This window comes from Microtus oregoni, unplaced genomic scaffold, assembly GCF_018167655.1.
Source record: "Microtus oregoni isolate MIOR12 unplaced genomic scaffold, Mior012 000003F_ref0000135, whole genome shotgun sequence".
NCBI lineage: Eukaryota > Metazoa > Chordata > Mammalia > Rodentia > Cricetidae > Microtus > Microtus oregoni.
This window is the reverse complement of record NW_024543062.1, coordinates 53,389,200-53,407,708: the sequence shown is the minus strand read 5'-3', so window position 1 is coordinate 53,407,708 and position 18,509 is coordinate 53,389,200. Positions and strand designations below refer to the sequence as shown.

General features: G+C 38.9%; 1 protein-coding gene across 3 annotated transcripts in view; it reads left to right on the top strand.

Annotated features, from left to right (window-relative positions):
* The window catches only part of Dpp10 (dipeptidyl peptidase like 10), a 1,484,741-nt gene extending 1,470,086 nt beyond the window's left edge, over positions 1-14,655 (top strand). For 2 of the 3 annotated variants that reach the window (XM_041649247.1, XM_041649249.1), the window contains exons 22-26: positions 3,557-3,656; positions 3,899-3,957; positions 4,076-4,148; positions 8,365-8,438; positions 10,436-14,654. In XM_041649247.1, the coding sequence (XP_041505181.1) occupies positions 3,557-3,656; positions 3,899-3,957; positions 4,076-4,148; positions 8,365-8,438; positions 10,436-10,570 (441 nt within the window). In that variant the 3' untranslated portion in view covers positions 10,571-14,654. Of the gene's footprint in view, positions 1-3,556; positions 3,657-3,898; positions 3,958-4,075; positions 4,149-8,364; positions 8,439-10,435 lie in introns of all 3 variants that reach the window. The other variant, XM_041649248.1, reaches the window with a different exon arrangement.
* Positions 14,656-18,509: the final 3,854 nt, after the last annotated feature.

Here is an 18,509-nt window from a genome sequence, read left to right as displayed (position 1 = left end):
AGAGCGTCTGTGTGTGTATATATGTGTGTGTGTGTGTCTACAAAGACACACATCATACACATATATAAAGATGTGAAGACTTAAAGAAACAGAATTAATGCAGAGAGATACATGGTGATAAAAACTTTGCTAATTCTGAAATACCAAATTTAAAAAAAATATTTTTACTCATTATTTGAGAATTTAATGCATATGTACAATATATTTTAATCATGTTGAAGACCAGGAGTTAGGCAGATCCCAGGCAGCCAAATAGATAGGAAAAGGATCTCATAGGTATATCAATGTACTTTTCACTTCAGTGCTTAAACTTGCCAATTTTCTGCTTCTTCTATCTCCCCCAAACAAAGACTTGGTGCTCCCTTTCAGGAGAACTAATCAGGAGGACTTTCAAAATGCTGGGGTTGGGGTTGGGGTGGTACTCTTGTGACAAAAGCAATTAGTTTCCATTTCTTTGTCTGAATTAGCCAATCTCCCACAGAAAAGGAACCCACCCCACTGTCATACATACACTGTTTTGGCTTTTGCAGACAAACTTTAATTCCAGGTTTGGGTCCTCCACTAAAATTTCTGTGATTATAAAACTATTGATCATAAGAAACCAAGCATTGGCATGGTAGAAGCAGAGCATCCTGAACTGTTGAATGCTTTTCTCCCCATTGAAGGCAAACCACCTCCAATTGGCTGAAGGCCAGTCTAAGGAGCCACAAACTCAGAATGTACTTGAAGTGTAAACTGTTTTGAAAATTAAGCCCAACACCTGCCCATCTAGCGAGAGCTCACATCTGACTCTCACTGCCGTCCACAGTCTGTTTTCCAACAGCTCTTTCAAGTTCAACTTTTGCCTCAGTGAATAAACATGAAATGATTGAGAGGATGGTGAGCAATTATAATTTAATTCATTCTAATTCCTGTCAGTGTTGATTTTTCCCTTTAAAAACAGAAGTTATTTCTCTGAAATAAATCAAATTAAAGCAGCATTTTAGATTTGATTTTTAAATTCCACAGCTTTCACTATCATTAAGTCTTAAAGATTATTTAGCTTCATTACATCCCAAATTTTCATATTAAAAAAATAACGAAACACAGCTCCTCAGGAAGCAAGAAGCAAGGGATGTGTGCACCACATCCCATGAGAAGAACCCTGGCTGGGATGTCTTCCCAGGCCAAGACTCTTGTCAAACTTTCATTAGATGGCGTGTTTGCTGCTGCTATTTGTTTTCGCCCTGTCTCATTCCGTGAGCCTAGGGAATAGGAAGACATTTCTGTTAGGCATCTTTATTGTGTTAGTATACCGTAAGAACCCCCAACTCATTACATCTAACAGGGGCTGGCAAGATGACTCAGAGGCAAAGGTGCTTGCCACCAAGCCTAATGACCTGAGTTTAATCTCTAGGACCTACACGGTAAAAGGAAATAACTGACTCCTGAAGGTTGGCCTCTGACCTAGCATGATCAAGCACAGTGGCATGCATGTGAATGTACAAATACACACACACACACCACATAATAAAAAAGTAATGTCCAGCAGTATCACAGGCATAGCCTTAAAGTTTGTTTAAAATGAAAAGTCTTAACATACCGGAATCCCATCTCTCAGGAATCGGAGGCAGGGGAATAATAGGTTAGAGGCAGTTTAGGCTAATGAAATAATTGAGAGAGAAAGAGAGAGAGAGAGAGAGAGAGAGAGAGAGAGAGAGAGAGTCCCTCCAGTCTACTGAATTAAACCATTACTGTAAAATGTTTTTAGATGATTTTTTTTCCTGAATGATACTGCCATGTAGATTTAAAGTCTATATACAATGATATGATGTCACATATCTCTGTGACAAACTGATTCTTGCAGTGGACATTGAGAGTTGACATCATTGGTTACTTTCTCCATGTTTGTTTTCTTTAGCTTTTGTGCAAAGAACAACTAAACTCTGCTCCTTTGGCAGGAGTCAAACCAATACATTTTAAGCTCATGGCCTCACATTGTGCAAATTTTTCAGGATTTTGTTCCCATTCTCCCTGTCAGACACTTGTATCTCCTGCTCTGCTGATCTACCTCAGTTCCTGCACAGCCCCCATGCCATCCCTGTGCCTCCAATAAGCACTGTTTAATTGATTTTGTATATATAAATTAGAACCCACTTCTTCACCACAACCCTAGTCTGTTCCTATTCCTTTTCTTCCTCTTCTTCTCCATCATCTCTTTCATCTTCATCTGTGTCTTCTGCCTTTCTTTTTTTTTCTTTTCTCTCTATTTTTTTCTTCTATTTAATTTGTGCCTTTCCCACTGGTGAGAGTTTCAGCATGTAGGCCTCACCTCTTTTTTTATTTGTTTATTTATTAAAAATTTCTACCTCCTCCCATTTTCCTCCCACTCCCCCCATTCCCTCTCCCCCTCCCTCTCCAGTCCTAAGATCAGTCAGGGTTTCCTGCCCTGTGGGAATTCCAAGGTCCTCCACCCTCCATCCAGGTCTAGAAAGGTGAGCATCCACAGAGACTAGGCTCCCACAAGGCCAGTCCATGCAGTAGAATCAAAACTCCGTGCCATTATCCTTGACTTCTCAGTCAGCCCTCATTTTCAGCCACATTCAGAGAGTCACCTCTTAATTGTGCAAAAGGTAGATATCTTTTCAACAGATCTCCCTGTAAATATAAATATCTTACAACCAGAAAAATCCTATATGTCCTATGTCTGGCAGATTTTCTTTTCTTGTCTTCTTTGTGTAAGTGATAACTTGCATGTTTGTTTGTGGAAGGGCGCATATGTTTGCAAATGTGTCGATGCATGAGGACAATTGCATCTGTCATTTCTCAGGCACCATCCAGCTTGAGTTTTGAGACAAGGTCTCTCATTATCCTAGAACTCACCAAGTAAGCTAGGTTCACCGGCCAGCTAGCTCCAGGTATTCACCTGCCTCCACTATCCAAACAGAAAGATGCGAAGTGTGCACCACAATACTCAGCTTTTTAGTTTTTTAAAGTTGGGTTTTGGAAGATCAAACTTAGGACCAAAGGCTTGCATGGGAAACACTGTATTTCTCCAAATTACCATCTCAAATCATCCTTATCTGAAGGAGGATTATTGATCCCATGACAACAGATTCTGTACTCTTAAAGTCACACTTTGGAGTGACAGGCCCTTAGTCCCTGCAAAAAAATTGCAAGCAGAATACATAGTTTGTTCTGTATTTTTAGTGTTTTACTCTCCTTTCATAATTGAACGTAACCACCATTATTATTAAGTATTCAATTAAAATACACACCAAATTGTCTTAAATGAAATATAAAAGATACTTTATTTCAAATTATTTGGAGCATTTCCCAGATACATGGTGTGAAATCGTGACTTTTTGTGCTATATAATTAATTTCATATTTTACTTAGTTATTAAAAAAGCCTGTTGTATAAATTTTTAAACAGCTGTTGAATCCTCATAAGTACACAGTGATTTTTTTGCATTCCATTTTACACTCAGAGACACAGGGATATGTGCATTATTAAACAGCAATCAAAAGGTACAAATATCATTAGGAATCATTATTATGATTTTTCTTTTGCTCAGGGATACGGGGGCTATATTGCAGCAATGATCTTAAAGTCAGATGAGAAGCTTTTCAAATGTGGAGTCGTGGTTGCACCCATCTCAGACATGAGGTTGTATGGTGAGTATGTCCTACAGACAGTCCTAATCTAAGGTATTGATGGGTGGAAAGCAAAATCCCAATGCAGAGAAACTCAATTGAGCTCATTTATCATGTGTTATTAAAGCCTGTTGTGAGTTATCACCTCCCTGATGCAATTGATTTTACCAGAGCATGACAATTGCATTTGAAGTGCATGAATAAATAATGAAACGGTACAATTTGCTTCTTCTGATGCTGTTTTCTTTATCCTTTGGTCGCAGCTTCAGCTTTCTCTGAGCGTTACCTTGGTATGCCATCAAAGGAAGAAAGCACTTACCAGGTAACTAAGACAAAAATGACAACAAAAGGCAAAGGTCACTTTTTTGTTATGAAGATTAGGTTGAATTTCTTCCATTTGGGTCTCTCCATACGTACAAATACTTGTGTTTTACTTACAGGCCTCCAGTGTACTGCATAACATTCATGGTCTAAAAGAAGAAAATATATTAATAATTCACGGAACTGCTGATAGTAAGTATTATATTTGCTGCTTCTATCTGATGGGAGTTATCCTGTTACAAAGGGACACATCTCACATGTAGGACTTGTTTCCAGAGGGTCCTGCAATGCTACTGAAAGAGTACAGGAAGTAACATGGAGAATGAGATGTCTGGCAGGAAATGGGAAGGAAATATGGTAGTACTCTCCAGTATCACCTTCTGATATGATGGGGAAACTTGACTTCTGATCTTGCATTCATGTAGACGGCAGCTACAGGCCATTTACAACCAAAGACCATATTGTGACTAGCGTTGACTAGGAAACAAGAAAATAATTGATGTCAAGATGTGGTTCCATCAGGGCTCAGATCAATGAATGTGGTATTTGTGTGGGAGTACGTATGAATGTGTAGATTTATGCCTCCATGTTTGCCTATGTGTATGTATGTATTCTTTAGTTACAATTAGGTTAGGAGCTATGAAGTCTAAGAGACATGTGTTAATCTGGGTTCCTACCTGAAATATAAAAAGATGCACAGGAAAACAGTAATGGGCTCCACAAGGAGCAGCTCATGGCTGGTACCCATAGTCCTTTTGTTTTACTGTGCAACAAACTTCTCAACACAATGTTAAGTGTATAAAAGAGAAAAAGAAAGAAAACCTGGTGCAGCCTACACAGGGACCCTTTGTTCTCTTGAGAACTCTTCTGAAAATCCAGTTATCACATATTGGGCAATGTATTCAGAAAATGATTTAGTTAATAGAAGCATTGCATTATGCATGTCTACAGAGAGCACCATGCTTCTAAAGGATGCCATAGTATTAATACCATAGTATTAATGTCCATAGCAGTCATGCGACGTCACTAATTGTTAACCATGTGTCAGAAAGTGCACTAACAGCACTTAGAAATGTCTTATTTGTTCTGTAAGAAAATGCTGTCCTACAGAGCTACCATTTTCACACCCAGTCTACTAGAGAAATAAGTGTTGGGAAAGCAGGACTTTACATAGAGATTTGTTCTGATACTGCAGTTCTTATCTGCTTCACAATGAAACCTGAGCCAGCTGAACCAATAATAGTGAAAATGAGATAATTTTATCTCTAGACGCCACCCTACAATTTTTTAGTACTCTTTGAAACCCATATATTAAACGTCTTAGTTAGGGCTTTTATTTCTGTGAAGAGACACCATGACAACAGCCATGCTTAAAGAGAAAACATTAAATTGGGGTGGCTCACTTACAGTTTCAGAGGTTTAACCATTACCATCATGATGGGGAGTATGGCAGTGTGCATGCACATGTAGTACTAAAGTAGTAGCTGAAAGTCCTACATCTTGCAGGCACCAGGAAGTTGACTGAAACACTGGGTGGTATCCTGAGCATAGGAAACCTCAAGGCCCTCTTCCACAGTGACACACTTCCTCTAATAAGGCCATACTCATTCCAACAAAGTCACACCTCCTAAAAGTGCCACTCCCAGAGATTGTGGAGGCCAACCACATCCCAACTACCACGTTAAGTTGCTGATATTACTGTAATTATGTTTCCTTTTTGATTCAGTTTTAGACCAAGTGCTTCACATACCTCATGTTATATAGTGGTTCAGAGGGATATGGCCATGTCTGTACACAGAGTTCATGGCACACATGTCCACATTCACCACACAGCTCATAGAGAAGCTGACTTGTGGGTGTTTGATGACATTCTTTGATTTATTTAATTAACATTTTTTTCATTTATTTTACTCGAGATTTCCCTCTGTCCTCTCCTCCTGTTTCCTCACATGGTCCTCCTGCCTCCCATCTACCCCTTCCTCATCCACTCCTCTTCTGTCTCCATTCAGAAAGGTGCAGGCCTCCCATGGGCTTGAACAAAGCATGGCTCATCAAGTTGAAACAGGATCAAGCTCCTCCCCCTGCATCAAGGCTGGGAAAGTAATTCAGCATGAGGAGCAGGTTCCCAAAAGACAGCTAAGCATCAATGACAGGTCCTGATCTCACCACTGGGAACCGTACAAACAGACTAGCTATTATCATTGCCCAGAAAAACAATAAATTCATCCATTTATTCAGTCAAACTTTATTGTCCCATTTAGTCCTTTGAAAAAGACAAATAGCATACAACAGACTTTACACTGAAATCAAAACAGAAAAGAATCAATTGCAAAGTTGTTGGGGGGATAGTTCAGTGAGGACCTAAGGTTGGATAAGCTTGGATCCTAGAATCCAAGTAAAGCCGGACATAGTGGTGTGCACCTGTAATCATAGTGTTCCTAAGGAGAGATCGGAGGAGGAGACAAGAAGGAGAGGACAGAGGAGACTACAAGATGGCTACCAGGTAGCCTAGTACGCCCAGTGTACAATGATAGACTCTGTCTCAAATCAGTTGAAAAACAAGGATTGACACTCAAGGTTGTCCTCTCGTCTCTTGTCTTGTCTCTTGAGCCCATACTCAGATATCACACATATTCTCTCTCTCTCTCTCTCTCTCTCTCTCTCTCTCTCTCTCTCTCTCCCTCCCTCCCTCCCTCTGTCTCTCTCTCCAGCCCTCCCTCTCACTCCTGCCACAATAATTCATTTGCATGCTTATCTTTTCAGCCACATCTAAATGTAAACATGATAGAGTCCTTTTCACATATTTTCCCTTTCATCCTCCAAAAAATATGAATTATATGAGATTATTTTACCTCAAGTATTGCCCATATAAATCTATATTTATAGTCACAAGCATATACCAAGCAAGTTATAGTTATTTAGAATTGGTGATGTTTTTCTTGTTAATTATAATAGAAAATTGTTCAGAAAGATCTTGAGCATATTTTAAATGAATGACTCTTTGGAACTCTCTACCCTCTGCTGTATAGAAAGATAATTTGGCACCATAAAATGAGAACCTAGGGAGGCTAAGACCACTGATAAGGCTGCTCTAGTTTGACAAAGACAGATACAAAATATTGGCTTAAAGTTATTTATAGAAATTTAAGTATATGTATAGAGTGAAATGAATAGCCTAGGCAGAATACAAGCAAACTCTAGCACAAGATGATTTGAGTGGCAGGACCAAGCTTAAGTAACTAGCTCAGACAAAGCCATTACTAACTACAGAACTTCTGAGATGTGTATTCCAAAGCTTAGGGACCTTCCATTCAGACAGAAGGAAGATGGACGGAAAAGAGAAAGAAACGGTTTGTTCTAAATCAAATATTTAACACTGAATAATGAGTGATATACTCTATCTTCTCAACATGGGACATTCAGTTTTAGTACAAGATTTTAATTACATTTATTCATATAGTTACATATTGTGTGTATATGTATATGTGCCCATGCTTACAAAAGCATGTGTTTGGAATCAGAGGACAACTTTTGGAAGTCTGTTCTCTACACCATTTATGGGTCCAAGTAATTGATTTCAAGTTGTAAAGCTTCCTGTCTAGCACCCTTTTCTGCTGCGCCATCTCAGTGCTGCCCACTTCTAACTTAAAATAATAATATAGTGTCAATTTCTATGAATTTCTAGATTCTAGAAATCCTCAAGTATGTATATGAAGATATTTCACTGTGTTAATGGCAGGCAAGACACTCATTACCTTCAGTGTTTAGAAAGAACTAAATATATAATTAGTTACAAAATAAATTATCTCATGCAAAATACACCTAAATGACCTTATACAGAATTTGGCAGGTGGCTATCTCATGCACAGTCCAGAGGTTGGATTCTCCAGAATCCAAGTAAAAAGTAAAGCACAGGTATGGCAGTGTATGGTTATAATCCCAGTGTAGGCAAGATGCTGAGCAAAGACAAGTGGATAAAGGGAACTTGCTGGCCAGCTAAGTTAGCTTATTTATCAAAGTCCTAGGCCATTCACAGACCATGTCTCAACTAAAGAGTTGAAGGAATTTGGGTAATTTCTTCCAAAGTGGTTCCCTGACTTCCACACACACCCAGAAATGTACATATGCACACCCCCTCACAGGAGCAATCACACAAATGTACACATATGTAAAGACTTCATTGAATACTTAAATTCACCTTAGTAATAGCCCTCATGTTCGTGCTTTGTTTTATGATGTGAAATGAAACTCTGCAATTTTACCTAACAGCTTTCTAGTTAAAATTAATGATGGGCCTTCCAAGTGAATAATGTATGCAAGATACTTATGCTCTTTGGAAAATATATTAAAACTTTCTGGTTCTAATGGATTCATTTCTTTCAAATTTCATAATTTAATATTTTCGCAGCAAAAGTTCATTTCCAACATTCAGCAGAATTGATCAAGCATCTGATAAAAGCTGGGGTGAATTATACTCTGCAGGTAAGCCGCCATTCCAGAAAAGTCTTCTCATCTCAACTTTATATCAGGGTGCTGGAGCTCTCAGTGGGACCTGTGACTTTGTGTCTGTGGCAAGGAAACATCACATTACAAGAGTTCCTGGGAAAGTAAAACATCTCTTGAAAAATGTGCATGTGTGTATGCCTGTGTGTGCCTGTGCATGAGCACATGCATGTGTGTATGCATACTTGCATGTGCATGTGCACATGCTGTGCCCGCATGCATACGTGTGTGTGTGTTTGTGTGAGCCACATAGCATGTGTAGATGTTGGAGGACAACAGAGCAAATATCAAATACTGTAGCTTCATGTTCATCACCCAGAAGATATAATGGCATGGCATCCATTTCATAGGGCTTTATAGGACATTTCTCGGTGTCCTCACAGGGTAAAGTTGTCAGTCCTGATTTCTGGGGCTGGTTCTATTCACTGCCTCTTCCTTCACAAGGCTTTCTGTGTTTTCTTTTTCTCTAAACTAACTTCTGGGTTCTCCATTGACTTCACTTTATCACCTTAGCCATTATCCTCATAGGGGTTGGCTAAATAGCTAACACAGACTGACCAGTCATTCTCCTTGGTAACCTGGCAGTCTTCACGACTCCATAATTCTCCACAGGAGCAAAATTAGAAACCCATGGCCAACCCCAAGGTCCCAGCTAGTGTGAGCTGTGGTTGGGCCTGTTTGAGTCACAGTCGTACCTTCTCATTTGATGAATAATTTTAACCCAGAAAAACAAGTGACTAGAAGGCTCTGAGTGAAGTCACCGTGCCCTGGTTCATTTTTCTCAAGAAAACTCTCTAAGAGTTTACTTTTTATGTCTGAACCTGCTATAGCAAAAATCGTTTCACTTTCTGACATGCCCTCAAGGCATGTGAAGCGATCCTACCCTCCTACAGAGACAGGAAATTCTACCCTCCTTTGCACATTGCATTTTAACTTCTTAGACCTGTCTTAAGGAAATATATTGCCTTTACTGTAAAACTGACCAGAAAATATGTGGACATATTTAAGGTGCATAAAAAAAACTGATACATAATTGCAAATACTCTCAAGCAAATACTTTAGAGGTCTGGACCTTGTATTCCAGAAGTTACATGTTTAGTCAAGCAGACTACAATATTTAGGCCACAGTAGTCAAGAAGAACAAGAGAGAGTCTACTATTTGGGCCAACAAGCTATAATTTAAATGAATTTTTGTATTATCTTGGAGAGAAAGCTTCCTGAAAGGAACAGTATCTTCTACTAAGATTCTACTACTGATATCATAGTTTTACCACTCTGAAGAGACACATGACCAAAGCCATGCTTATAAAAGAAAGCATTTAATTGAGAACTTGCACTTAGTTTCAGAGGTTAATCCATTATCATCATGGTAAAGAACATAGTGTCATGCAGGCAGACATGATGCTACAGAAGTAGCTGAGAATTCCATAACCAGATGAAAAGATGGCAGAAAGAGAGAAACTAACTGGGTCTTTGAAATCTCAAAGCCCACCCCTAATGACACACTTTCTACAACAAGGTCACACTTCCTAATCCTTCTAATCCTTTCAAATAGTGTCACTTCCTAGTGACTATGAATTCAAATACATGAGCCTATGGTGGTCATTTTTATTCAAACTATGACACAAGGAATCTGACAAGGGTTTAAACTCTTGAGTCTAAATAGAGACCCTTCTCACAGGTTTCAGAGAAAAGAGCAATGTCCAAAGCTATGTGGCTGATGAGTATCCCTTAGTACCTGCTTGAAATCAGGTGATTTCTGTTTCCCATGTCATAGCAGAAATGGAAAAGATTCAGCCTTTCAGCTAACGTGGGTCGATCCCACCAGATTTAGATTTTTTAGAGAACTTAGAAAACTTTCTTTGGGGAAGTGAGTATTAAAAACTTGCAGGAAATCATAGGAAGGTTAATGTAGAGAGAGAAAGACCCTAGCCCAACCTAACAGTTACTTGATTCACCTTTTTCTTTAATGTCAGGTCTATCCAGATGAAGGATATCATGTTTCCGATAAGAGCAAGCATCATTTCTACAGCACAATCCTCAGATTTTTCAGTGATTGTCTAAAGGAAGAAATATCCGTGCTTCCTCCAGAACCAGAAGAAGATGAATAATAGACCCTGCTAGACAGTGCTGAAGGGGTTATGGAGGCTCAATGAAACCGAACCAAGGGACTGTCATGTTGTAGATGCTCCAGAATTCCAAGGACAGCTTGAGGAGATGAAACTGGAACAGCACACTCAGAAAGTAAACTAGAGCTTGCAGACAGACGTCCTCATCTACTGTGCTGCCAAGGATGCAGAAGGTGTTTCATTGTAATGGGAAGTTTCAAGGGTTGGTTTCCTGGGGAAAAAAAAATTAGTTTCACATTAAAGTAGGAATAGTGCATGTTTCCTTCTGTTATCCCCTTTTGTTCTGTGACTAGTTCCCCTCACTTTGATTTCAATGGCCACAATCACCTTTGCATAAAGTGCATAACATACCATCAGTATCATAGTCCCCGATCTTTGATGGCTGAGCTGCAATCTAACATTTATTGTATCTTTATAATAAGTGCAATTCTCTTATTGTCTATTATTATGCTTAAGAAAATATTCAGTTAATAAACAAAAAGCAGAGTATTTTACATAAAGTTCTGTTTTTAAAAAGGCATTATTAAATGAGTCAAGAGTATGTAGAAATATGGATCTCAGCACCTTCCAAAGTCAGGCAGTTGTCAGTAGATAGAATACCTTTAAGTCAACACACACGAGTGTATGTCTCACAATATAATATATATATACACGCACGTGTGCATATGCAGACAGTGAGTCAATCTTTATATGTTACTCATGCTACAAAGGGTAAACTTTAATGAATTAGAATGGATAATCTTATAAGGCTGCAATGTGGACACTTCGTTTAATGAGCCAAATATGATGAGACCCCTTTGTTTCCAGTTCAGATTCTAGCAATTGCTTTCCTATAAAAGTTTGGGTTGTGTTTGGTATTGTTTTTAGTGGTTAATAGTTTTCTAGTTGCAGTTTACTTTTTTGAATATGATATCTTGTCACATGTAAATTAGATACTTAAATATTAAATTATAGTTTCTGATAAAGAAATTTTGTTAAACAAATGCAATGCCACTGAGTGGCATTTTGCTCTCTTGGTGGAGAAAGCTTTTTTAAAAACTCAGACCTTTAACTTCCAGCTCCCAGTGCAGTAAAGTCAATTCTCATTTTTGTTATAGAAGCAAAATTCTGAATTATTTCATTGTTTCCAGAGTCAACTTAGCATTCCATGCTGGACTGATTCATCTGTTGTTGTTTAATTAAGCCCTTGTGGTAAGAATTGGAAGTGAAATCTTTTTTATTCATTGCCCCCCAAAATTTACAAATAGCAGTATGTGGTGTTTTATTGAAATGGAAGGCACAAGTGTACCAAATCCTTCAATGTGTCTGTCAGCTTGCAGCAGTACGTAAGTGAGAATGATAAACAAGACCAACTGTGTGGAATTTCAGTCAGAGAAGGCAGTGGGGTGACTGAAGCCAGGATGTGTTCTCAGTCCACTTGAGGCATCATCCAGGAGATGTTTCAGAGACTGCAGCCAAACTCTGAGAAGATCCAAGCAGTCTAATGTATGTTCACAGCTTGAGATCTGTTCTTAAAGGGGAAGCTGGGTTACCATGTCCTCTGAAGACCAGGAAAGGAATTTTAAAAGCCAAGAATGTATCTAGTCTCCCTCTGCTTCTTCAGCGAAGCAGCCCAAAAGATTCTGAGATGTGGTCCTGGGACTCTGAGGCCAGCTCTCTCACTTTTCTCCTCAGTGCTTTGGAATTGTATCTTCTCTGCTCCATTAGATTCAATTTAATGTGAAAAGAAGCCCTCTCCAGAAAGACCGATTTTAGGTCCTTTTCAAGGATAGTGAACACATTTTTTTTAACAAAATAGGTTGTAATGTTTCCAAGGAAAGTTTTGCCTATTTTATTAAAATGGGAGTTTCTTTCTAGGCTGATTTGAAGTCCAACTGAAGCTTTTTAATCAATATTTTAGATTTCAACCACTAGAGATTTTTATGATGCAAATAATTATGTTGTCTGAAAGATGTGGTTTATTGAATGTCTATTTGAGTAACATTTAAAAAGTGTTTACCTTTACTGTTCATCATTTCTCTTGTTTATGGTTATTATCAATGTTTATCTATTTTTGATTAATTTAATACAGTTTGTAATGTGAAAGTTGCTTGTCTGGGACCACTTTCACCTCACAGTACCGATGGATCTCACAAGAAAACATGATGTTTAATAGGAACATGGAAAGTTGTCCTTTCTGTGATTTTGGGGGCTCCCAGGACTGGGCCACACCACACAAAGGAAACACCAGTGTCTTCTTCTATTTTGTGTAATGGAACTATGTTACTGGATAGGAGCTTTATACTTTTGCCTCACTTGCTTTCCAATGATTTTTAAATGCATATTTACAAATTATGAGAGTTTCCTGAAACTATAATGGCAAACTTCCCACATGATAATTTTTCCTTAATATTAAAGTAAAGCAACAAAATAAACTAACAGTTCTATAGTGAGAGACATCTGAAGTATTAACTCAGAAATGAACACAGCCTTTTGAAACTCCTTTGAAAGCAAATTTGCTTCTCTCACTTCCATTTAGAGCTTTACTTACTCAGTAAATAGGGATCAATGAGAAGTGTCTTGGTGTCTCTTCTATTGCTAAGATAAATCACAATCACCATAAGCAACTTAGTAAGGCTTATTTTGGCTTCCTTCCACATGTCAGGGAAGATATGTTGTAGGAGTACTGAGGTCTGGCCAGCTGTCACAAAGCAGAAGGAAAACAAGAAGTGGGACAAGGCTAAAACCATCCAATCTACCCTCGGTGGTGTACTTTCTCAAGCAAGGCTCTGCCTCCAAAAGGTTCTATAGATCCACTCCCTACCCCTAAACAGTGCTTCAAACTGAGATCAAGTGTTCAAACATGGAAGCCTGGAGGGAAGATTTGACATTCAAGCTACAAGAAGAGGGCTATGTTATTCTGTTGTTCTCTAAAGAATGAAAGGATGGGGTACTGTTCAAAACATGAATCTCAAAAGCCTGTGATGATGCTTCAGTTCTGCACAGACACTCCCATTAAGGATCGGGCTTGCAGAGTTACAAGAATGAGGTGTCTTAAGCTCTGGTGAGTTACCATGTGGAGAATTATCTAATCAATTGCCCTTTGGGTGAGACATAGGCCTTGATTTCTGCCAGGTAGAGCATTATTTGGGCCATCCCTACCCTACTTCTGATGACTTTAAAATGAGAGTTACAAGCCTAGAGAAACGCTACATGCCCTAAGAGCACTTGGTCCTATTGTGGAGGATCCAGGTACCCAGAGGGCCCTACAACAGCCTGCAATTTCAGTTCCAGCTGATTTGATTTGACATCCTCCTCTGGCCTTTGTAGGAACCTTCATGCACATGGAGCACCTACAGAAAAAAAAACAGATGCACACACACACAAACACACATACACACACACACACATATGTATACCTATAAACAAGTTCCTGTCATGTCTCTTGGGTCTGGTGGGCACATAACTTCTATTTCAGAATCATGTTCTTTGATCTGATAATCTTTGCCTCCTGCAGCAATCAGTATTTCATAAGTATGATCTGACCTCTACATTCTGGTTTGAGAATTCTCTAACAGAAATGATGGCTGCTAAAACCCATACTCATTAGTGACACATTAAGTACTTACATGCAGGCCTAGCTCCTCCATTGTAACCCAGTCTTGGGAGCTCCTCCTGAACATGTGACGTTTAGTTCTGGGAAGGCTTCCTGGGTTCCCATTGACCACAGGCACATTCTTCTCTTTCCTCCTTTTCTCATTCTTCTCAGTCTTCAGTCTTTCTTCTTAGGATTGCTTTCTAAAATTAACTACACTTGTATTATCTGTTGACAAAGGACCTACTTTCTGGAGGAAGTCTGTTTTCCACAAGAACTTATTCTGTGAATATGATGAAATAAGGAGATAACATGAAAATAAAACTGGTTTCTTTCTTCCTTTCCTTCTTTGTAAAGAGTCTTATGTTATATTATGTTATATTATGTTGCTTTACTTTATGTTATGTTATATTATGTTCTGAGGCACCATCTTCTGCAGTAGCCATGGTGGACTTGGAACTAACAACATAAACCAGGCTGGCCTTAAACTCACAGGGATTCACCTGCTTCTACCTGTCCACCATGTATGCCTCTGTGTTCAACTTGAAACTATGGTTTCTTTCCAGATTTGAATATGATGCTGTCTCTATTTAAAATTTATATAAATTGCCAGCTATATGCCAAGCAATTTCAAGCAATGGCATGAGATCTTGGTATTCCCACATAATTCATAAAGGAACCAAGTTTATATGAAGTTTGTAACTCACCCACAATTATGAATCTAAGAAGTAAACAGGTTAGGTCACAGCTGCAGCCAACTGAGAAGCTTATGTCATGGCTGTTCTTCTCTGCATTGCTACTAAGTCAATATGAAAAGAGCAAAGTCATGTTCAACCAACTGAGTCACAATGCTAAATATCTGAGTTTATAGCCCTGAGTATTTTTTGAATAGCTTACCATTTTTATTTCTACTAGTCAGCCTAGTGCTGAGGTGTGTTTGGAATTGTCTGAGTAGATTCACTAATGTCAAGAGGACATGTATATTATAATATTGACATGTTTGATGAGGGCTGAAGGATTAAGGAGATAGCCCAGTGGATGAGAAGTACTTACGTAGAAAACTTGAGGATCTTCAGCACCCATGTAAAAAGCTGAACTGGGTAGTCAACTTTTGTAGTCCCAGGACTGGAGAGAAAGAGTCATGCTCATGTTTGCAGTCATATAACCTGGTAGAATGGGAATGCATGGACAATAGGTAAAACTAAGACACTCTTTCCTAGAAAGAAGTTGTAGAGAGACAGAGGAACATACATGAAGCTGACTTCTGGCCTCCACACACATGAAACTGGTGGTGGTGGTGGTGGTGGTAATGGAAGACACTTAACTTTTAAACTGGAGATATAGAAGATCTATTCATACTTGTGAACTTAGGCTCAAATGGCCATGACTGTATTCCAGAGAGGTCATTAGTGAGTACCCCTGTGCATACAGTATTCCAAGTTTATTCCATACAAGGGTGTGTCCATAGTTTGAAGAAAGTTTTTGTTGATAAAAGACCCAGGCTTGTAAACATGATAATCTCACACCATTTTTCATGCTACACAATCAGGAAGAAGATTTTGGTGCTTAGAGTCAGAGCAGACTCAAACAAAATTACTTGCCTCCCATAGTCAACCACTGAAAGAAAATAATTTGTTTCACCACTGATTTGATCACTGTTGATCAGATGAACAAAAATTTAATTCATTTTGCAAAATTTTAGAAATTGTTAGAAGAAAATACAACACTTCTCAAGGCTCGTTGGATAATGCACTGACCACATACATGGGAAGACCTCTCTGAAAGACACATAAAGTTAGACACAATAGCACAAAACTGTAGTTGCAGAGCTTTCTGTGATGATTAGAAAATGGAGGCAGGAGAAACCAAGAAGTCCCTGGCCCTATTAGCCTGCCAAACACAGTGGAAAACAAGATATTCTATCTCAAACACAGTGGTAGTCAAGGACCAGTGTCCTCTTACTCCATTCACCTGCACACACAGACATAGACATACTACAAATACATACACACAAATAAAATGCATTAGCTCAAAGACCAGACAAACGGTTTTGAAAGGATCATATTCAAGTTCAGTTTTGATACTTTTTATTCTAGAGTACCAGTGAACTTTCCATGAGCTTATGGGGGTATAGGAGCCGAGTGACATAGCTTTTCAGTTGCTAGGGATGTCTATGTTGACTACCACCCCTGTCCAGTTTAGTTAGACCTAGTGTTGCTGACCTTGAAGTTACAGTCTATATCCATCCTGTAGTTTCAGATTTGGTCACACATTCTCAAGAAGCCCAATTAAGAGGGAGAAAATACATAATAGGGAGATTTACTTAATGTGGTCATACTGGGACAAGAAACAAAGAGACATTATCTAATCCATCTTCAGGGTCTTAATGTGACTTTACAGTTACACAAAGGAACAAGTGTAATCACCATCTAAATCATCCCTGTCAATGTGTGATTCCTCCCACTGTTGAACCAACGTTGTCTGGGCTTCAGTCTCACCCTGTAAGATGATCTGACAAGTTCTTAACCCCTCCTTCTTCTGTACTACAGGTCCCTCCTCTGGCTGTTACAATACTTCAGCCTTCTTCTTCTCCCAGCATAAGATCTTGGGACAATTCAAGTTTCTCTGGTTAACTGTTTTATCAATCTGATCAACTGAGGGACACAAGTGTCTCTTTAAAATACCTTCATTTTCTGTCACCCTGGTTACACTAGCAATATTTTAGCTATTTGACATAAGTTTAGTGTGAGAAAGCAGACTTTCTTCCCGCTTGAAGCTTTATTCACCTTCGTTCCCAATGTAGGCTATTTGCCACATAAGCTCAAACATGTGAAGTTGGCAGCAGTGCTCTCTGATAAAAAGAATCAAGAGTCAGAGGGGTTAAACAATTCCTCAATGGTATCTATCATACAGTCCAACAATAGGACTGGAAAATGAAGTCAGTTGTGATGCCTCTGAGTCTGGGCACAGTTTTCAGTTAGATTCTGAATTCACAGTAGCTGTCATTAGGTTGGATTAAACTGTGGAATCACTGGATCTTCATAAAGAGCTATCATTTGACATTTTCCAAGCAACAAGTAAACAGATGCAAATTCAAAGTGGTTTAAATTCCTGTGACTAGGCAGATGCATGACTGCCTTCTAAAAATTTGTCCCATTTGCCAACTCTCAGGCATGATCCCGTGGGACACAGAATCAGAATTATCTGCACAATCACCAAGTTGAGAAGTATCAGGTGGAGCATGTGAGGAGGGCACTGATGAGGACTGTCCTTTTAGGGAAGACATTTATTGAAAGAATTACAAATATCAATGCCATGGGCAAACAAACAGAGAGACAGCAGCTTATCAGGGGTTCTGATGAGAGTTCTAGCCACAGGCAGAATGGAGAAGCTTCCTTATATGTCTCACAGAAAGCATTATGTTTCTACAACACGAGCATGTAGACAAACTGTCCCTGATTCTTGGGTTACATGAAAAGGTGAAGGAATGCTTTTCACAGAAAAAGCATAACTCTGAGAATGAACCCTCATCATAGCTCTCTGATACCCTAAGGAGTCTAGAAACCTGAGGCTTGTCAGCTTTCTTAGTTCTTCATTCTTCCAGAATCCAAACTCCTGGCACATCTTTTTTTATAGGCTCAGAGACAGGCTCTTGACACAGTGTCTACCTCTTCCTATAGCAGCAGGGAACCTAGCATCAACTGTGAGGACAAAGAGAGAAAGGGCTGCAGAAGGCCTTACCTGGAACAATGACTGCTCTTGGATTGCAACACAAGTGATGGGCCTTTCATTTTACATGCTAAAATTTGAGAAACATTGGCTTAAATAAATCTTCAAGACATCACAAGAGAGTTCAAGGTGAATGTTTTGAGGGCAGGTTTAAGAGAACAATGGCACAGTGAATGCTGGCCAGCCTTCTGCTCCTTCCCTACTTCAGCTTTAGTCTGTTGTTTAGCCTTGGAATATCATTGTATCACTATGTTTTATCCAAACAACATCAAAGACTTCTTACATGATAGCATTCAAATATATTTAAGGAAGAGGTACTTTCCATTTGCCTATAATTCTCTTCAGAAGCAGAAATCTCTTCATAACCTTTGGATCAGGTTTGGCTACAAATACTCAACTCGGATTGGGGAATTATCTTTCTAGATCTACAGTTTCTTTTTGAAAGTCACAGAGCAAGAAGGATAGGAGATTAAAATGAAGATAGAAAAAGAGAGGCATGGAATTCAATGATCTGATCTGTATGGGTGTTTTGTGTCTGAAGGACTCAAGCTATTGGACAGTAAACATGGAATATTTTTATACATGGGCCTTCTCATGAAGATATATATATATATATAT